At 32.8% G+C, this 23143-nt stretch overlaps 1 protein-coding gene across 2 annotated transcripts in view; it reads left to right on the top strand.

Annotated features, from left to right (window-relative positions):
* Positions 1-23143, top strand: part of BMP2K (BMP2 inducible kinase) — a 148075-nt gene that overhangs the window by 66129 nt on the left and 58803 nt on the right. For both annotated transcript variants that reach the window (XM_035293461.3, XM_035293460.3), the window contains exons 4-9: positions 551-693; positions 3105-3226; positions 5356-5437; positions 9316-9448; positions 18524-18627; positions 20307-20386. In XM_035293461.3, coding sequence (XP_035149352.2) covers positions 551-693; positions 3105-3226; positions 5356-5437; positions 9316-9448; positions 18524-18627; positions 20307-20386 — 664 coding nt within the window. The remainder of the gene's footprint in view (positions 1-550; positions 694-3104; positions 3227-5355; positions 5438-9315; positions 9449-18523; positions 18628-20306; positions 20387-23143) is intronic.

Here is a 23143-nt window from a genome sequence, read left to right as displayed (position 1 = left end):
TCATTATCCTTCGGTCTCAAATACCACTTCCTTAGACCTGATCTGGTATCCTCTCCTCCTCATCTTTCTTCACAAGTTAAAGTTAGGTTCTTATGTAAGTTCTTTCATATTATTGTTATGATATATAATTATTACTGTGTATCTATTTGTGTGATTGTGTCTACCTTTAGACTGTAAAGTCTGTGATAACAGAAACCTTATTTTTTGTTCACCACTGTTTACCTTATAAATAGCATGGTGATGAATAACTATTTCTTCAAACCAGAATGCTGTTAATTATAAGATATACTTTGATTTCAGAGATGTTAAAAAAAAGTGGGCAATAGCATTAATAAGACATTTATCTATTTTAAGATGATCTCTGAGATGTGAAATATGAAAAAATGTGCATCATTGCATCAGTACAGTATGATACAATAAGCATTCTTACATGAGAATTATGAAAAAGCCAATTTCCTATTACCTGAGACCAGAAAGACATTTCTTAATTTACTTGTGATAGACTTTATTAATTAAAAATATGTCCTCTCAAAATTACTTTTTTGGTTAGCTGGGCAGGTAGTGAATCAAATGAATAAGAAGCTACAGACAGGTTTTACAGAACCAGAAGTGTTACAGATATTCTGTGATACCTGTGAAGCTGTTGCAAGGTTGCATCAGTGTAAGACTCCAATAATTCACCGGGATCTAAAGGTAAGAACTTTAGAATACCTATGGATTAAGTAATAAGTTGGAGTTTAAATGTTCTTAGACTATTTTCGTCTAAATCAGTATAAAAACTAGCTTTGAGATTAGTGTCTCTCTCCCATTCTGTATTTCCTGAGGTCATGTAGAGTGATTGTAGATTTGAAATTGTGCTTTACTTGACTTTGAGGATTTCTAGCATGGCTATGGAAGCAGATTTTGTACTTTCTACCCTGTATCTCTGTTTTATATAGTAGGCTTCTTTAAAAGATTTCATTTGAGCAGAAATGTGACTTTTCACAGAAATATGGTAAATGTCTCTCCACACTATTCTCTCAGTTCAGCCAGCATTCCTCCTATTTCCTGTAATCCATATTAAGCATCAAGGTGTTCTCAAGAGATACTGGAGGAGACCATATATGGGTCTCTTTTTCTTTTTGTTTATAAGTTAGTACAGTTTTCTATTATTTTCTCTAATTTGGTGACAGTTACCTTGAAGGTGACTTTATCTTCTTGTGGACTCTTGACCTCTTGTATTGATACTCACTTGTTACATTGAAAAAGGCCCCAAAGAATATTGAATAGTCTGGCATCATATTGCTAGAGACGTAATTTAGAACCACCAAAGTCTTCTTTCATGCCCACAAGAACACTGAGATTACAAAAATCACTCCCTCTGAAATGCCTTATGCCTAGATATTACCCTGGCCACCCTTTCCACTCTTTCAGGTCTGCTCAGGTTCACCTTCTCAGTGAGTCCCATCATGAGCCACCGTATTTATCACTACAGCCTAACCTGCTCTACCTCTTATTAGCCCTTATTACTTCCTGTGATATGGTATAATTTGGTTATGTACTATGCCTATTATTTATTTTCTGTCCTCTCCCTCTAGAATATAAGCTCTATGAGGGCCAGGACCTTTCTTTTTCCTTTCATTTTTAGTGGTATATTTAAACAATTAGAATAGTGCTTGATATGTAGAAGAGTCTTAATAAATATTGAATGAATAAATCCCAGTTCTGACTGATGATACATAATTTTATGAAAGTTGATTATGAAATGCTTGTAAGATAAAAGAGAATAGAAAATGTCATTAAGATTGTAGGCTGTTAATCATGAAAGTGTCATCTAGAAAACCTAGGATGATAGGAGATAAGGCAGGATTGAAGTGCATAACTGCAGGCCTCTGCCCTTAATTTGGGTAACCAGGGTAGTTCCTGTTCTTTTGAATATGCAGCTTTTCCATTTCCTCTAACACTTTGGTATGATATTTTTTGTGTTGTTATAGTTCATTATTTTTTTGCATGCAAAGTTGATATTTTCAGAAATAATTCAGAAAAGACATTTAATTGCATAATTTTGTTTTGCCCATATTTTATATGGTTAGTTCTTTTTATATGTATAAATATATGTAACAATATATGTTTTAAGTAGATTTCTTTCTGAATCTTTATTTTGTACAAATCTTTAAAAAAGTATACTAAAATGAAATATAGATGAAAAGTTATAATGAAACTGAGTATTTTGATAAAATGGAAATAAATGAATTACTTATCTAAGACTATCATAAAAATAGAAGACATTGTGAAAAAAACGTGTAATTTATTAGGTGCTTACCATATTCCCGACTGTTTGAAGCACTTTACATATTTTAACTCATTTAATGTTCACAGCGGTTCTATATGGCAGATTAATATTCTAGTTGTCCCTATTTTACATAGGGAACCTAAAGCATAAGAGTGATTAAGCAGTTTGTCTAAGGGTCCATATGCTAGTAAGTAGATTTGGCTCTGAACCCACATTTTACTATTCAAGAAACTGACTATAATAATTTATTTTAGTTATTTTAACTCTGATCTCAAAATTAAGTCAAATTTGTATTTTTCATTTTTAAATAAAAAATGGTACTAGAGGTCAAAGATGGAATTCCAGTGGTTTTCATTATTATCGATAGAGAAGCTAAGTGTCATAAAAGGAGAAAAATGGAGGTATAGTAAAAGAGAGAAGCTGGATTCTGCCAGGTACTAGTTGTTCTCTTTCATAAAAGCAGTTTTAGAGAGGATTTAGGGTTTCTTTGTCCCTGTACAAATCAACCTGGGGTGGAAGAAGCATTTCTCTGTTCTTAATAAGAGAGGCAGTAGACATAGTATATTTTTGCCCCAGTTCATTTGTCCTTCCTTATAATTTGGGTATCTTATGTCATATGATACATACATATATGTGTGTGTGTGTGTGCATGTATGCATATGTGTGTATATATGGCACATATATGCATATTTTTATATACGGCACAGACCCTTCAATGTTTATTGTGTAAAAATAAACTTTGTATGTAAAAATAACCATTTTTTTACAATGATTGTAAAAAGATAATTTTTACTTTGAAAATACTATTAATTATTGATTTTCTTTCCTTAAGGTAGAAAATATTTTGTTGAATGATGGTGGGAACTATGTTCTTTGTGACTTTGGCAGTGCCACTAATAAATTTCTTAATCCTCAAAAAGATGGAGTAAACATAGTAGAAGATGAAATTAAAAAGTAAGTATTTGTCTTTATTGTACTTTGTGTCATGGTAATTTTAGAATTTGAGTCTCTGACCAGCACTGCTAATACAGATTTTAGGTATTTCATTTATAGATTTCTTTGAAATATTCCTATGCCATAGATGTCGATTAATTCACGTCTGATCTAGCTCAGTAGGAAATATATTTAGCCATAGATGCAGACTTTTTAGTTGACATTATAAACAGATTTATAAAGAAATTTGTTAAATAAGCTGTAGTGATTAATGAAATCATTAAAGGGAGGTTTAAATGATTATTGAGTTCAGTTAAACATCTTTGTTTTACTGATTCTGAGGATTTTTGCTTGTTAAGAAAAAGTTAAATTATTTGAAAGCATTTAAGCTTTTCTTATTTAATATTAAAAGGATTAACTTTTATATGCATTGAAAACTGGAAAATGAAAGTGTTAAGACTGCATTGTCACTGTTACTTTGTAATAATATGCTGGAAAGCTCTGGACTGGAAAAATATCATGTCTATTATGTGTTCTCTTAATCCTGTGCTTTCAGTGGTTGCTAGCGTACATGTGAGAATTTTTCCCTAAATTTTTTGTTTTCTACTTTAGAAAGTGGAACTATTTGTAAATTTTAGATTATCTTTATAAAATGATACAGAATGCAGAAAGATCTCTCAGAATAGGACTTTCTTAGTAGTTACCTTTTCTAAGTTGCCTGTCTTCACTTCCTCACAAATTCTCTATTGCCTAATACTATGTTAGCGCCATTATTTGAACTGCAGTATTTTGAAATAGTTCAAATAGAGCTGATTTTACTATGGACCACTTGTATAATACTGTGGATTTCTATGCTACATACTTTTACTCAGGAAACTTAGCCTATGATGATTATGTTAGTTAGATTCAATAAAAAAACACAAACATTTTAGTAAATATGTGAAGTCCTAAAGAACACGAGAATAATAAAGTATTGCATTGGCTTCTTGGGGAATACATTTATATAGTTTAAAAAATTTATTGGATTGTGATGTTTAGTGGCTGCTGTATAGGATTCTGTCCAAGCATCCCTGACCTGCTAGACATTTTATTTCTTGCTGTTGCCTTCTGAAGTGTAAGGTTCAATTGAATGGTTTGTTAGCAATGAACAAAAGTTCATGAGGGGTTCTTGTCCTCTATGGCTCTATTAAAAGACTAACCATTCATTCAGTTGTCAAGTATTTATCAAGGGCCAATACTTTCTTGGTGCTGGGTTATAGTGAACAGAAATCTTGTCCTCGTGAAGTTTATATTTCTGTTTTTTCAGGTTATTCCTCCACAGTAGTATCATTCAGACTCTCTCACTAGTCAGAGTGATTTGGAAAAAGTAAGGTGGTAGAATGTTGAGTTTTAAGATACTTCTTGCAAAGTAAAATGTGTGAACATTCAAACCAAATCTTAAATTACGTCATGATACAGGATGTCCATTCATATTCTGATCATTTCTGACATGAGATTTGAACACTACTTTAAAATGTTCTGTTCAGAACAAATATGGGGTTTTTATATTAGTAAATATTTATTCACAATATCTTTTGATTCAAAATAGTTTATTATGGCAGTCAGTATTAGAAATATACTTAATGAGTACAGTTAGATTGTAGCAACTAGATTACTTTTAAAACAGTTATAAAAACAAACTCAAGAGAGATTTACTGCTGTGTTAAGAAAGTATGTTAGAGTCCATAAAAACAAATTCCTTAGTAAATATATAAATTAAATAAGTTTTTGAGAGAGTGAAAGTTTTACTTTTAACTTAATAGACTAAAATATTTTGATAAGGAGATCATAATAGTCAAATTGTGTTATTTCACACAAGAAATTCAAGGAAAACTGTTCCCAATATATTGTCATTAAGATTTTTATTTTAAAGAAAATTAAGCTTTTAGATTATTAATAATTCTGTTGTATTTGTTGAATAAAAATGTATATAGTTGCTTTGTATTGTTTAATCCTTGATGGGTTTTTAATGAGTTTTTAAAAATAGTATTATTCTGTATAATGTTATTGAGCCTAAAAAACTTTTTTGTAGTGTTTTATGTAGAAACAATGTATTATCTGTCTTTTTTTTATATATATATCTCCACTCCATTTCACTCATTTACTGCCAGGTATACAACTCTGTCATACAGAGCCCCTGAAATGATCAACCTTTATGGAGGGAAACCCATCACCACCAAGGCTGATATCTGGGTAAGGCCAAGAAAGGCTGGAACTTGCTCTAACCAAATTAAAAAATCTGAGTTCAGTTGATTATTTTTTCCCTGCCCACCAAAAGGCATTTCTTAATAAGTAGAAAAGAGTGATATACAGTAGAGCTTCTTATTCAGAAGAAAAATGCTAGAATATTTTATCTTCTCAGTCTTGAGATGAAAGCTTATATATTAAAAAGCAAATAAAAAACTTACAACTTTTTACCACAGCATTTTTTAGGATTTAGATTGTATGTGAGTGTTAATGTTTTTTGTGAGTGGAATTTTGGTTGATCAAAATGCAGAAAAGCTGGACATAACTTACGTAATTACACAGTCATTTTCTGGTGTACTTTAGGATCTTTTATTGGAAATTGATATGAGTAAATGGTTTTCTAATAACAGTATAAACATACCATTGTCTAACTTCTGTATATTGAAGTTATCATTTGGCCTCTATATATCCAGATAGAATTACTGAGATAGACCGTGTTTCTTTCTTTTCTTTTTTTTTTGAGATGGAGTCTCGCTCTGTCACCCAGGCTAGAGTGCAGTGGCAGGATGTCGGCTCACTGCATTCTCCACCTCCCAGGTTCAAGTGATTCCCCTGCCTCAGCCTCCCTCATAGCTGGGACTACAGGCACGCACCACCACGCCCAGCTAATTTTTTGTATTTAGTAGAGACGGGGTTTCACCATGTTGGCCCAGATGGTCTCGATCTCCTGACCTTGTAATCCACCTGCCTTGGCCTCCCAAAGTGCTGGGATTATAGGCGTGAGCCACCGCACCCAGCCGACTATGTTTCTTTATATTTGAACTTGGTGAGAATGTTGACATCTCTTTAGAATTTATCTTATAAGTAAAACATGTTTATGATTGTATTTAATAAACTAGGAAGAGACTATTTTAAGTGTTAATTCATGTAAATTCAATAGTTATTTAGCCATATCTATCACAAGTGACCATATTGGGAATGGAGGAATAAAATTCTTTAGAAATAATTTTAGAATTTACAGAAAAGGTCAGATTTATTTTGTTTTGAAAACACAATGTTCAGAAAACTGTCAAGCATAATGTGTGAAACCAAATGAATATCTCTTTGTAATTCCTTTCCTGGCCTCCAAATATTCTTTTGTAAGGCAATAAAAAAATATACCTATATAACATATATACATTCACCAAACAATAATTCTTATGGTAGATGAATTTTTTAAAAGTATATATATTATTTAATCAATTAAAAATAAACATTAGTTAATTTGGTACTACTTATGGATCTCCAGCTTATATAACTCTAATTTGCTTTCTGCAGCATTAACATTTGACTCATTCAATGGCTTATAAAGGTGAGGCTTATAATATAGAAAGCAAATTAAACTGGATCTTAATTTATAAAATGAAGATATTAGAAGAGGTGATTATGGATGTCTTTTCTGGCCTAATTTTGTGACTGCTGTTCAATTACATATTACCTGAAAAGAGTACTTCAGTAGCAGATAAACAATAGGCATCATACGTTTACTATCATTTCGAAACCATTGAAGATTTGTTGAAAAAAGAAATATTCTCTAAGCACATGACTGTTATCCAGTATCTTAACACAAAGAAGGAGATCTTTTTTTGGGATATTTATTCCTGAGACTTAGTATGCCAGTGAAGTAGCATACTAAATTGTCAGTGATACTTTTAAAATTTGTACTGTTTACATATTAGCTATGGAGTAGAGTTTCTGTGATGGAAAAACTATAAGCTGTAGGCTTACAAATAGATACTCAAAAAAAAAAAAGGAAACATAATTAGAGAATAGTATATTTATATGCTTGAAAGAGGGAGAATTTTAATTTCCATGTTGCTGTTTTTATGCTGTCTTACTTAGCTTAGGTGAAACACAAGTTTGCTACACATTTTAGGTGTGAATTCAGTTATATCCAGAAAAAATATTCAATTCAAATTGGCCAAGAACTGTATCTTTCATCCTGCCTCAAGAATCAGAGAGTTATGATATTGAGGTATGATATTGAAGTATTTAGCACGTCATATTTTGGAAAATAATTATTTAAAAAAATACTTTTTTTGCTTGGAAGTTTCTGTTTTAGGTTATTATTTTTATCCTGAGATTTAGGATGCTGATTTCATTAATTATTAGAAAATTCATTAATAGGCAACATAAAGAATTGAAGAAAATTGAAGATGGTGATCCCAGCCTTCAAAAATGCAGTCACTGGTTCCCTCCTGTTTCTTGTACAATTCTCTCTGAGCTGGATAAAAAAGGGAAATACCTTTGGTTTGAAAAAATTAGCATACCACATTGTGTTCACACTTTAAGAAGCAGAGTATTTAGATTGGTATATTTTAAAAGTATACTTGCATTGTTAAAATTGTTATCTAGGAACCCTACATTATTTAGTCTAACACAAGACAAATTCCTAAAGTTTGAATGACAAAATAAAACTGGCTAAAATGGACATCTCTTTTGCCTAGACTATTACCTGGACAGCGCAAAGAAAGATGTAATTTAATGTGGACATTATACCATTAATAGCATTTTTTAAAGTGCCGTTAAGGGAGCCTTATGTTCAATTTGCTGTATATAAGCTGAAAATATCTTCCTTAAAGAAAAAAGCATTATAAATCTTTTTTAACCATACTGAATTGGTTTTCCCTACTTCAGATCTTTATAATTTTGCCATGTAATAACTCGGTTTTTTTTTCGAACTAACATTGAAATTTTTAGAACTTTTAAATTGTTTTCATTGGAACGTTGCTACAATATCGAAAATGTTCTGTAAATTACTGTTGCTGAACTCACCAAGTTGTTTAGGTCTATTATAATCTTCTTAATAATTATAAAAATTAGTGCACTTGTTAGCTGAGTTTGCTAAGTTGATATGTGGAGAAAATTTAAAGAAGGAAAGCTGATTTGCTAATTTTTACATAAATAAGGCTAAATTTCAGTATTGCTGATACAAGTGTATACTAACTTGGAGAATTTAAACAATTTGGTTAGAATTGGAAATGCCCCTTATACTCTTAAGGTCTGTAGGTGACACTTCTTGGGAAAAAGTAATGATTTCTTAAGCCAAAAAATCACTTAAAAAAAAAAAGCTTCTCAAGTTCGAGCTGTTAGCACTTTAGCTAGAAATTTCCTGTGGTACTTTTATAGATGACATTGATATTTTAGGGTGTTTTGCCTTCATTGTTAGCAAGTAAATTTATTGGTGCTATAATGGTTATGAAGCAATGCAAGTTATCCAGACAGAGGCCTTCCATTTTGAATTTTAATATAGATTACCAGGTCACAAATACAAATATAATTAGTATAATATGCAGTAGAAGTTAGAGGATTATATCTAGAAACATCTTAATTTTTATAGTGTAAAATAATGAGATGTGCTAAGTAAATAGTACGAATTTATTGATTGTTGTCTGATAAGTTTACGTGTGCTGGCTAACTCATATTTGGAATCCCAGAACTTTTAAACATGTTTTATAGTGAATTTTGAAAAATGCTGTTAAAGAATGAGCCTTGTACTTAACTTTGTTGGTTATATGCTAGTTATATGCTAAGTATATATTTTCCTTGTGGAAGAAATAAAAGTCTAATTTTTTTCCAAAAGGAACCAGCTACTTCTAATTTTTATGATACCATTAATTCAGCCAACTAGCCACAGATGTGATTGAAAATCAAGGAAATTATATAGTTAAATGTCTTTTCAAAAATTAAATATATTAATTTGTGTAAGAAGTAATTTGTGAAAAGATTGGTACAGTATAGAAACATTATGGCTTTTAAAAATAACATTTAGTTTTTGGTTTTTGGCTATTTTTATGTCTTGCTTATTTGAGCCCTAATAATATTCATGCCTCTTTGTTTTACAGGCACTGGGATGTCTACTCTATAAACTTTGTTTCTTCACTCTTCCTTTTGGTGAGAGTCAGGTTGCTATCTGTGATGGCAGCTTTACCATCCCAGACAATTCTCGTTACTCCCATAATATACATTGCTTAATAAGTAAGTACTTGGAAAAATATATGAAAATATTGTAAGATACTGTACTTCAGGCCTACTATTTACATCCCTTTACTTAAATCTAGTCTTAATTTCACATATTATAATTCTGTGAAACTAGTAAAGAAAAAAATTACAAGTGTGTTTAAGGACTTATATAAGAATGAAAGCAACCTAATTACTGATTAATATAGATGTTTTCAAGCCCCTAGGTAAGATTTAGTGGCACATACCAAGGCGTAATGTCAGAGGGGCTAGTCTCCTTGCAAAATAATACTTTAGTTTGGGGAGGGATAACATGGGGAGAAATGCCAGATATAGGCGATGGGGAGGAAGGCAGCTAACCACATTGAGATGTATGTACCTATGCAACAATCTTGCATGTTCTTCACATGTACCCCAAAACCTAAAATGCAATAAAATATATATTTTTTAAAAAAGCATAGTTTTTCTTCCAACCTCCTTTAAGCTTTTTTCTTCCATTTGATAGGTAATGTAATTTAACATTTTACATATGTATGTGTTAAAATTTGTTAAAAAAATTTGAGGAGGGGGTGGACTACAGATATTAAAATATATTAGGGAGCTACAGTATTTAAACAGCTCCTCTTAACATGGTTTAAGTACGTCTAGCATTTCTGCTTTGTTTTCTGCATTTAAGTACCCCTTGTTGTAGCCTCCAGCTCACTGGCATAGAAAAGAGGGTCAACCTAAATATATTTGAGGTTTGTATGATGAATATGGCAGTTCAACTTTCTCAGTCATTTGTGGGCAAAAAATAAGGCTGGATCTCTATTTCATTTTTTATGCTAAAATTGCAGATAAATCAAAGATTTAAATATAAAACTAAAACATAAATGTACTTAAGAAAATAAGAGTTGAATGTGGAATTTATAAGCTAGACATTTAATCCCAGGAACTGTATTAAAAAAAGATAAATCTATTGTCATGTAACTTTTAATTGTTAAGAGTCATGAACCAGACTCATGAACCCAAACTCATAAAGTCAAATGATAAATTAGAAAAATTTGTTAATCATTTGACAGATGTCTAGCTTTTATAATTTTTGAGGCTTATGTAAATCATAAAAGGGTAAAAATTGCAAAAAAGGTTAAAAAATCGCTTAAAAAAAACCATAGAAGAAATCTAGTCTCACTTGGGATTTAATTTGCTTATAGTAGTAGCATCTTATTTTCTTGTGATTAGGTTTTTCTTTTTTTTAGTGTGTGTATGTATGTATGTGGGAGTGGTGTGGGATTATGTGTGTTTGTGATGGTAAGATGGAAAAAATAAATACTATTGGTAATTTTAGATCTAATTAGGCTGTAGTTAATTAATGCATCACAGTATATCAGTATATTCTATGCTTTATATGTCCGTAAATGTGCTAATTTTAGTTTTTATCATTGCTAGTATGAATTTGATTATGTATTAATGTCTTTGAACTTATTTCTGAGAGCTAGGCAGAAATAACAAAAGGTTGAAAAAACACAAATGCATTCAAGTCACTCTGAAATTATAATAATCCTAGTATTTTACCTCCTGTCAGAGGGTTTTATGGACTTTAAAAATATTGTATTGAATAGTAAAAACTTAATAAAGTAGAGATTTAAAACTATAACATATCTATAATGTAATGTGTTTTAGAAAACATTTAGATCCTTTGCAATTTTATTATTATTATTATTATTATTATTTGTCTTCTTTAAGAGACAAGGTCTTACTCTGTGGCTCAGGTCCTGCTGGAGTACAGTGGTATGATCATAGCTCATTGTAACTTCAAACTCTTGGTCTCAAGACATCCTCCTGCCTCAGCTCCTGAGTAGCTGGGACTAGAGGCATGTGCCACCATGCTGGGCTAATTTTCAAATTTTTGTAGATTGGGTCTTGCTATATTGCCCAGGCTGGTCTCAAACTCCAGGCCTTAAGCAATCCTGTCACCACAGTCTCCTAAAGTGTTGGGTTACAGGCATGAGCCACGATGTCCAGCCTGAGATTTTATTCTTTATATATTTCAAATGTGGCCTTTTGTGTCTTTTGCCATTTTATTTCAGTGTCTCTGTCTGTGTTTATAATATGTAATTAGTGATTTACAATTCTTTTAAATAAATCCTACATTCACAAAACCAGGAATTCCTGGCTTTGCTCATAGTTTTTGAATATGAAACTTTTAGTTGCCAATTGTGTATCATGCAATGTAGTTGTTTCCATATATTAACATAAGATAAAGTATAATAAGATAAACGTCTTTTTAGTATTAGTGCCAGTTGCATCCATTTTATAACACACAGAAATTTTGAAAATGAAATAGCCATGACAAATCTTTGTTTAAACTGTATGGTTTGTGGTTATCTAAGAATTTGAATATACTTTTTCTTATTACTATTTTAGGTCAAGGGTAATTATTATTACTTACTCTTCATAAAACTTAATTTAACTATTAATTTCTTCTTTCTTTCCTGGAGACTTTTCTTCTTAAAAGTAGTGGAGTCAATAACTTAGAACTTTTCTTAGTTTCTGTTAACTCTCCTACTGGGCAAGTAATGGGACTGGCATGGGGGATGAGGAGAGAAGCACTTTCCATTTCCAGATCCAAGAGTTGAAAAGAACTTAGAGAACCGTTTAGAAGGAGAGTCAGAAGCATAACTAACAGGATTACTGCATAGTTATGAAGAATGTACTGAAAGCTGGCTGCCTCACTTTTCTTTTAGCTCCTGTGTTGTAAGGTGATTAAGGAAGTACATTGCAGAGATTAAGAGCAAGACTTCTAGAGCCAAACAGCCTTGGATTGTATCTGTTCTGTCCCTGTTTGGTATGGAACATTGGGCACCTCCATTTATTTCAGTCTTCCCATTTCTAAAAGTACCCACCTCTTAAGGTTATTGTGAGAATCCTCCGAGATTCAAGTGATTCTCCATTCTCCTGCTTCAGCCTGCTGAGTAACTGGGACTACAGGCCTATACTACCATGCTCAGCCAGTTTTTATATTTTTAGTAGAGACAAGGTTTCACCATGTTGGCCAGGCTGGTCTCCAACTCCTGACCTCAAGTGATCCACCTGCCTCGGCCTCCCAAAGTGCTGGGATTATAGGCATGAGCCACCATACCCTGCCTTATTTTTTATTATTTGTTTATTTATTTAGAAACAGGATCTAGCTATGTTGCCCGGACTTGTCTTCATTTCCCGGGCTCAGCTGATCCTCTTGAGTAACTGGTACTGCAGGTGTGAACCACTCTGCTGGTTCAATTGAGGTTAAATTTGTTTCAGTACCCATACTGTGGGAAACCAAGAATTTGCTTGCTTGTTTTTAATACAATTAAATTTATTATAGAAATTTAATAATCCCTACAAATATAGATAGGGCAGCGCAATACATTTTCATGTACTTGTCACTCAGCCTCAGTGGTTATCAATTCATGCCCAATCTTGTTTCTTCTATAACCTCACCCACTCTCTTCTCCTATATTATTTTTTGAAAAAAAAAAAAATCTCAGCTACTTAAAAGTACCTTTGAAATCAAAGATTTAGATAGGGTTTCCTTGGAGGTTTTCAATCATTGGCTCTGGGTTACTACTTGAACAGATGTAGAAAGAGGGCTCTGATCAGTAACTTCTAGGGGTATTTACCAGGACTATTCCAAATATATTATCCTGGCACTATTTAGTGCCACTTAATGTTTCAGTTATGATTGAACATATTGTCAGCTATTAAATTTAGTTTCATTTCAGCATCCATAAAATAAGGTATGTAGGACGTATGTATTTAATGTGTAAGTTTCTATAATAATGTCTGTAAGTTAACATATAAAAAAGAATGTTGATGCATGAAATATTTATGGTTGGAAAATTAGAGTGGATATTTATTATTTCAGGGAAATTAAGAGTAATAACTGGAAGACAGTGGGAGAGAAAAATGTGTTTTTATAGGGGAAAAACAAATTTTAAGCAGGAAAATTGTTTTGAGACTTCAAAGTATTTTCTTTTTAAATTTGTTGAGCTGTTAGATTAGAGATGGTGGCTTAACTTTATCTAGACCCAAGCATGGATCCTTTGCTTTGTGTAACTTGAGGTAACTATTTTAATTTTTGGCTTGGGTCCTTGACTAAATCATAATATTATTTGGGTGCTGCAACAGCAGCTCCTTTAGCTTCTATTTTTGTTGGAATGTGCAGGGATGTTATGCTTTTCTATGCAATATTAATATAGGCATAATTAATTCAGTTGCCTCAGACCAGTGTGTACATCACTAAGAAATGTTGTAGTTTAGTCATACACTACCTTCAGTGTTCTTAGGTTGTGTTAGTAGAATTTGTGTCAATAGAAAGATTTACACAATTGAGTGAGCAGAGAAATATCATTACTTTGTGGCTAAGTTTTAAAAAGTTGATTTTATATTTATAGTAGAATTAGATTCAGTGGTAATAGTTTTGTGATGATTCATGTGATCATTTTAGGTTGAGTAAACAAAGGTGTATTCTAGCCTCTCTGCCTTTTTTGTTTTGTTTCTAAACCTAATCACTCAATGCTACTTTTGGATGAACTGGACATATATATTCCTTAATCCATTTCTTTTCCCCATAGGCACATTTCATTAATAGATTATATCATTTTATTGTCATGAAGTAGAAATGAATAAAACACTAAACTCAAGGTTTAATTATTTGCAGGAGAAAATGCCTTTGGAAAAACTACTTAAAAATTGAAGGTGTCTGGCTGGGTGAGGTGGCTTATGCCTGTAATTCCAGCACTTTGGGAGGCTGAGGTGGGCAGATCACGAGGTCGAGAGATTGAGACCATTCTGGCCAACATGAAACCCCATATCTACTAAAAATATAAAAATTAGCTGGGCATGGTGGTGTGTGCCTGTAGTCCCAACTACTTGGGAGGCTGAGGCAGGAGAATCACTTGAACCTGAGAGACGGAGGTTGCAGTGAGCCAAGATCGAACCACTGCACTCTAGCCTGGTGACAGAGTGAGACTCTTGTGTTAAAAAAAAAAAAAAAATTGAAGGTGTCAGTTTCCTTCTTCCCTCCCTCTCTTCCTTCGTTTTCTGCCTCTCCTTTCTCTCCATTCCACTTCTTTCTTTCTTTTTCTTTCTTTCCTGTGCTGGATTGCTGCAATGGTGAGATCACAGCTCACTGCAACCTTGAACTCCTAAGCTCAAGTCATCCTCTCACCTCAGCCTCCTGAGTAGCTGAGATTACAGGCGAGAGCCACTGTGTCTGGCTTAAATTGTCCTTGAATCAGTGTTTAGCTGTATTAAATGTGATACCTCTGCAATCTAGATTACATCATTCAGTATGCAGTATTACATTTTGCAACCCATTCTCTTGAAGAGTTCAGTAAATTATATTATGTAAATTAAGTGCTTAAAGATGCCTCATTGTTTTTTTTCCTTTTTCTTAATTGCTGATAATATTCAATTTAGAAATATTCAGAGATAAAAATGTAGCTATGTTCTACCTGTGGGTTTTGGGTATGATCATTCATCTTTTTTTAATACTCTGAATTTAGAACCAAGTTGGTGATGGTGCGCAGGAACTCATCAGATAAAACTGTCAACTTTTTAGTACTGATAAAGCAGATTGCAGAATGAAATTTAGATCTAAAGCCAAAGGAGCCTGTTCCTGTGTTCTCAACCCTGAGATTTACTAACATCCAGTCATAGGCAGTGCTGGAAAATCTTCCACAGAAAAAGGCTACTTAAAAAATATGTTTTAGCAAGAGAACGTGTTCTTAAAATAACTTATTCTGAAACAAAGAGCATCAGAGACTGATGGATGGAGGTGCTTCATTCTTTCTTCTAGTCTAACAATTTGATAAATCACTATCTTTCCCATGGGGTAGAATGAGTTATCATGGTACTACACTAACACAGTGGCTTCAAACTTTTGCGACTGTGATTCAATATGTTAATAAAAAATACATTTTAGTTATGATCTGGTATGCATACCACACACAAACATATACACACATGTAAAATGAATCACATTTCATGAAATATTGCTTATATTTATCATATTAATGTACTCTAATATTTTGTTCTTTGCTAAAATAAATAGTAGTTCTGACTTTTGAGTTGATTTTATGTCACATAAATGGGATCAATATAATTAGACTAAACTGGCTCCAGCAGATATATTCCCACATGAAAACATGACCCAGGGGAATTGGAGGTCCTTGTGTTAGCTCATAAGATAATATTAATTCTACCTGCAACCTGACTACCTAATCATTAGATGATATGGTATGCTTAACTTGAGAGACAGAAATACTTATACCCATTATAGTTTAGGACACCAAATCTCAAATTTTCTTCTCCCTCAATGCTCCTCAACTACTATGAAAAAAATCAAAACAAAGGAAAACCAGGACTGCCTGAACTATCATTTAATTCCTCTCTAGATACTTAAAAAGTTTGTCTTGGATTAAGCCAGGTCACCAAAGAAGTATATGTTCTTATACCATACCTCTTTCTTTTTTTTTTTTGAGACGGAGTTTCGCTCTTGTTACCCAGGCTGGAGTGCAATGGCGCGATCTCGGCTCACTGCAACCTATGCCTCCTGGGTTCAGGAAATTCTCCTGCCTCAGCCTCCCGAGTAGCTGGGATTACAGGCACGTGCCACCATGCCCAGCTAATTTTTTTGTATTTTTAGTAGAGACGGGGTTTCACCATGTTGACCGGGATGGTCTCGATCTGTTGACCTCGTGATCCACCCGCCTCAGCCTCCCAAAGTGCTGGGATTACAGGCTTGAGCCACCGCGCCCGGCCCCATACCTCTTTCTTTTACTGCACTGCATTTAGGCCACTAGTCTACATTGATAAGTGTTTAAAACATGACCCTGTGTCACTCACTGCTATTTTTTTTTTTTTTGAGACGGAGTTTCGCTGTTGTTACCCAGACTGGAGTGCAATGGCGCGATCTCGCCTCACGACAACCTCCGCCTTCTGGGTTCAAGCAATTCTACTGCCTCAGCCTCTCCCGAGTAACTGGGACTACAGATGTGTACCACCATGCCCAGCTAATTTTTGTATTTTTAGTAGAGACGGGGTTTCACCTTGTTGACCAGTCTGGTCTCGATCTCTTGACCTCGTGATCTACCTGCCTCGGCCTCCCAAAGCGCTGGGATTATAGGCGTGAGCCACTGTGCCCAGTCCACTCACTGCTGTTCTTAAGGATGTTGTTCACTTTGTGTGAGCTATCTTTAGAAAGACTCAAGGGAGAATTTGCCCTCTAGCTTTCAGTATCACAAATAGTGTTTTTCCCTAGCACCTCTTTTTTGTGTCAGGTACACTGTGGTTCATGTAACGGATCATGTTGCCATATATATATATGTCTATATATATATATATAGACGGATAGACAGATAGAAAATGTAGAGCAAACTTTGGGCCTCTGTTTAGGACCAGATCATATGTAGTTTGTAACTGACCTCATTATCCTATTCATTTCAACACCCCAGCCATTATTTTTCCATCCGTTTTACATTTCTTGTATATTTAAAAAAAATCTTACAGTTTTGTGTGCTGCTTCAAGTTCTTGGACTTGAAGTCCAATAGGACTAAATATTTGTAATTAGCTATTGTTGAAATTAGATTTTAAAAGTCAAATAAATTTGTTAGAATAGAAAAATAGGACTATACATTTGTGAATCTGATAGGTTTTTTGGTGATTTATTTGGTTTTGAAAATTATCTGAGTAAGTATTTATTGTTAACAGTATATTTAAATTTACCCCCATTTTATGTGCTGTTGCTACTTTAAAAACATTTGATATCTGTTGGTATGAAGATAAAATAAACTTTTTGGATTCCTCAAATCTTTTCTGGAATGAATTTGAATATAAAAACTAGCAAATATTAGAATTAAAATGTTTTTAGTTATTTCAATCTAGCAATGGCTATAAAAATGATAAAAAATCAATTTTATGTGACATATGTTAGCATAAACATATAAAATCAAGTTACATGCAGAATTTTTGTATATTTTACACTGAGCTCAGAATCTCTCAAATAAATTATAACTTTCCACTTAACTGTGTTTTTAGCCAAAATAAATTTATCATGTCATTGGAAATGTATTGTACATTCTTCATTCAAAATATTACTTAAATTTGAAGGGAAGATTTAATTCATTTTGATTTACAATTTTATTTAACCCATTTACATACTTAGATCTCTCTATCTATTAGTTTATTAGCAAACTTAAGAATATCATCTAATGCTGTAAATTTTACATTTTAAGTAGTTTAAGAAGGATTTAAACATTATAAAAACTTAGAGTTAATTGATGAGGCAGAGATAGACTTAGTCTTAAAATAATATGAATCTTTAATTACGGAATTGAGTGTAAATGTCAACTTTGTAAAATTTAGAATTAAAAATTATCCAAGAAATAGAGTACTACCAAATAGTAGTGGTCATTTTTGTAGCAAAAAGATCAGGCATTTCAAGCAGTCTGTAAGGTTGTTTTGAAATCTGTTCATGGAAATTATAAAACTCTGCCCATATTTCTGAGCATGATATGGATAACATGTTAAGATACAGAACTATGGTGAACGTTGTTAATATCAGAACGGGAAGAGAGCATGCTTTGGGAAAACGATAGTGCCAATCCTTTAATACTTTATTAGATTATAATGTACACAATTTAGCCTTTTCTCAATGATTCAGGATTACTTAAAAATTAATAAAGATATTTTAGGTAATAGTAAGAATTATTTTGAATAGAATTATCTTGAAGAACCTTTTTACTATGGCCTTCGAACTTTCTTGAATAATTCTCCACTGTTCACTAAACCCACTTTTTCTTTTGTGTCACTTTTTTAATAGAATAATCATATTTGTCATTCATACTTCTAGTGTAGAGCTGTTCTGTGACTAATCTACCCTTAGCGTAGGATAATGCTTTACTTCTACCAATTTCTGCATTTTCTATAGACATTAATAAAGTTCACTAGAATCATCACTGATCTTAAAATGGAACAGAAAATAGATATTTTTTATCCTTATAATGTGCCCCTAAGTAGAATAATGTGTGTTTCATAAAACTTCTTAACATTTTTATCTGTTCTTGCAGGGTTCATGCTTGAACCAGATCCAGAACATAGACCTGATATATTTCAAGTGTCATATTTTGCATTTAAATTTGCCAAAAAGGATTGTCCAGTCTCCAACATCAATGTAAGTAGTTTTTCAAGTAGGATATGGATTTAAAATTCATTTTATTGCATGTGAATACATAGACTTTCAGAGCTACTTGTTTTTTGTTGTTAAAAAACAGACAAACTTCTTTGTTTCATGACAAGTGGTCTGATTGTGTGTTTGACTATATTGTTTAAAAGCTGTAGTACCCAGACTATGCACTGAGGTACCTTGGGGAGTGCAGAAGACTCAGACAGGATATTTTGCATTTTTGAGGAAAACACAGGAACATCTGTCTGACCTAGCACAAACTAATTTTATTAAGTTATTTGGGCCTAACCATCTAATAAACAGGACTATTAGATTTTTTTTCTTAGACGTGTTGTAAACAATTACTGAGACCCTAAGCACTCTATTAACTGAGTAAGTTTAGGAAACATTGGATGTTGGTATAGAGAGCACAGGCATTGTGAAATGGGAACTAAACAATGTGTATGTCTGGATATAGACAGTGGAGTAATAGACAGTGGAAGCTTAGAAAGGTGGGAAGTGGATGAAGGATGAGAAGTTACCTAATGGGTATACTGTACACTATTTGGGTGATGGTCACACTAAAAGCCCAGACTTCACCATTATGCAACATATCCTTGTAACAAAACTGCACTTGGAGCCCCTTAAACTATAAAAATAATAATTGTAAAAGCACAGGCAATGTAAACAGAAAGACCCAGATTCAGTTTTGTCTTTATCAGTGGTTGATTTTGAATCTTTTGGTAAGTTACTTTAATTTCCTTTTTTTTTAAAGCAAGGATAGTAATTATAAGGATTACATGTAAAACCCAGTGCCTAGTTCTTGGAAGGTACTCAGTTGGCAATAGTATTATTCAAAAGCTTTGAATTTTATTCACTGTCTGCACAGTGCATTTAACTACTTTAAGTGAATTGTATATGGCAAGTCTTTGTCAGTTTTAATAAAGGTCTCTAAAATCATCGCTGATTATAAGCCATTCTTGACTTTGTAAAGATCATTCTGGCCTGACTTGTTTCTGTTTTCTTTATGTATAACTTAATCTACCACACTAAGAAAAAAGAAGGAATGTGGTACCTTTCCTTTTTTTTTTTTAAGCCCTTGTTGTATTGATGTAGTATTTTCTTTGTTAAAGCTGAAAGTTTTGCAGTTCTAAAAGTAGAAAAGTAGATTCATTTGACATTTGATTAGGTGTTGAGCTTTTTATTCAGCAAGTATTTGTTGAGTATCTACAATGGACTAAACATTGGACATAGAAAAATCAGTAAGGCCTTCTGCCCTAATTTTCCAGGCCTTATATTCAGTGTCTTGAAAATTATCTGTAGTATGTAGAAACAACACTTTATTCTTATCCTTGGTGTTTGTTGCTTTTTCCAAAATGCAAATAGTCATTGATTTACAAGTGTAATATAATGTTTGTTTTTACTCAAGATTTACCCACTTATACATGGATACAATGGTATCTTTTGCTTATTTTCCAAGGTTTCTGTAGCATATGAATATGAAAGTGACATTGTGTAGCAAGTAGTGATATTTGCAGATTAGATCTGGCAAATATATGTGAACAATTTATAGGTATGTGATGTGAAAATAATATTATGGAGAGTACTTTTAAAGTTCAATAATATATCCATAGTTTAAAAAACTTTCTGCAATTAAAAACTAAAATGAAATTTTTTTTTCTCCCAAGAATTCTTCTATTCCTTCAGCTCTTCCTGAACCGATGACTGCTAGTGAAGCAGCTGCTAGGAAAAGCCAAATAAAAGCCAGGTAGGCAAAGCTATGCTAAAATTGAAAAGGCATTTAAAAAAAATGATAGGCCTTGTTTTTAATCTAGCAAATGTAATTGATTAAGTATCATTTTCACCCACAAAAAATGTTGTGTTGATTATTGCATGTGGTATAATTGAGATAGCAAATACAAAATAAGCTTTTACAAATATTAGATAAAGGGTTTGGCATCATCTCACTGGAACTGTTCACTCAGTGACAAATAAGTGATTGTTTAACTGATAATGTTACAGTGGGTCTTTTTTTGGAGGGGCAGGGGTTGTAATTTTCATCATATAGCAACTCTGATTTAGGAAATATTACGTTTTGAGTCATAGATAATATGTTTATTTTTTAAATTTAAGGAAAGAAAAAAATAGCTCATACAGGCAACTAGAATATGTAGAATATGTATGTACTTTGTAGAATTTGTAATGAGTAGTTATAACTAGAATACTTTTTAAGGATGATAAAAAAAGACCCACTGTAAAAATGTTTTCAATCTTATTTTTCAGAGTATTTGTTATTAAATAATTATTAATTATAAGTTTGAACTGTATTATGTAGGTTAAGACTGAATCTGTTAATGATTGATTTTTTTCCCCTCATACTTTTTAAAATTTAAAAGTAAATAAGCAGAATTGTATCTTAGATTATGAGACAGGTATAATATTACATTTAGGAAGATTTCTTGGTCACAGCATTTTTGTATTGTATGTTATTTATACAAAGTTTTATTTCATATACAATGCAAAAATGTATTTGTTCATATGCTTTTTATATGCAAGATACAGACAACTGAAACACAAAGAAAAAAAAGCAGTTTTTATTTCTAAGGAGTTCACATTCTAATTGACAAGTAAACAATTACAACCTGATAGGTATCAGGCTACTTTGAGAGTGTGGAGGAAGGGAAAGTCTAGGAGCAGGGAAAACAGGAGCACATAAAGAATGTTTTTCTGAGTGTGGGAATCTTCCTTGAATGATGAATGGTCAATCACCTGGAAGGGTGGAGAGTGAAACTATAGCAGGCAGGCAGTTTAGGCAAGAATGGCCCTTGTGAAACTGCAAGCCTAGGGCAAAATGGGACATACACAGGAGTAGTGGAGAGGTAGATAAATGCTAGTCGGGAACAGCGTTGTTTTTTTTTTTTTTTTTTTAAATCATGCTGAGAAATTTGGACTTGGCCTTTAGGTTAGTTATGTTTCAACCTTCTAGTCAGTTCTACTCATTGAGATTGAGACTTGGTTGTGGCTTGTGTTGTAAATGATCTGTTACTTGTAAATTGTTAATATGTCTTGTGAATGACTTATTTTTAAAAATGGTGTTACTCTAAAAATATCTTCATTCACTTTAATTTCAAAATGTTCTTTTGAGAAGAGATGAAGAAGTAAAGTTATATATAACTTGCAGGAAACCAGCTTGACCAACTATTGGTCTTACCTATGACATAGCTTTAATTAGCATGCAATGTTGAGTGGTAATTATGAATTGTAGGATTTGTCAGTTGAATTTTATTGTGACTTCTGTTTTTTAAAATAGTAAACAAATCTTTGAGAAGGTCGATTTTTAAAAAATAGCATAAGTCAGCATTTCACCGTAACACGTTATAGCTATATAATTACAAGCCAATGAAATAGTGCTATTAAAATTCACAGTGTTTACTTATAGTATATTGAATCTGAACATTATATATATTAAGAAATAAGGTTGTCACTAATATAAATTTACTCTTTATGAATATTAGTGAAGACTTGAACAAATCTATATACAAAGCCTAATATTAAAAAATTTAGATGTTTTTCATGTAGATAGCATATTTTGGGAGGAGAAATCATTTACTAGGTAGTTTCATTACTCACATGTTTTCAGAAAGCTCCTGTGGGTACTCAGCTACCTTCAATCTGTGGTACTCTCTGCCTTCTTAAAAGGCTGCTCTCATCTCCCTGAACTTTGCATCTGCTCTTAGTATAGGTTAACATGTGAAATTTAGCTGACACATGTCTTAAAGATGGAGACTTTGAGAATCACTGGCCTGGCAGATGGAAACATTGAAGAATTTTAAGCAGGAGAGTGTGAGTCTGAGTTTTAGGAAAACTGTGATGATTTTGTTCAGGTGATGGTGAGGAGAAAAGAAGGGAAGCAGAAAAAACAGCTCTGTGACTATAGTAATAGTGCACATGAGACTGTGTGGCAGTGTTGTAATAGGGAAGATACAAAATTGACTGTGTTTGACTTCAGTCAATTTTGTATCTTCCCTATGCCTAATCTGCCCAGGCATTTTTTTTCCCATATATAGAATGCCTGGTTTCTTTGTCACTGCCTAATGAAGTCAAACTTATTAAAAAAAATTTAAACCCCAGTGTTTACCTGAAGACTTCTGTAGCCAAGTTAGATTAAAAGTACAGTTACATCTTTATAAAACTCTTGACAGCAGTAGCTTGGCACTGATGATTTTTACTATCTTATGTATTGTTACATTTCCACTAACATGTGCCCTGTCTTTCCTAGGTATACTGTAAATTCTTTGAGGACAGGGTGTTGTGCAGTGTTTTGCTGGATATCAGTAAATGTACAATACATATTACAGCATATTATTAGTAAAACAAGAGACATTAGAATGAACAAAGTATACAGACTTTTAATAAGCTTCTTTTGCTATGCCTACGTGTGTTGTGAATCTCTAAAGGGGGTTTAGATCAGCAACGATGCAACATGAGGTATGGCCTGTACTAGCCTGTACTAGCCATTTAATAC

This window comes from Callithrix jacchus, chromosome 3 (assembly GCF_049354715.1).
Source record: "Callithrix jacchus isolate 240 chromosome 3, calJac240_pri, whole genome shotgun sequence".
Lineage (NCBI taxonomy): Eukaryota > Metazoa > Chordata > Mammalia > Primates > Cebidae > Callithrix > Callithrix jacchus.
Note: the sequence above shows the minus strand (reverse complement) of the source record. Positions and strands in the feature narration are given on the sequence as shown.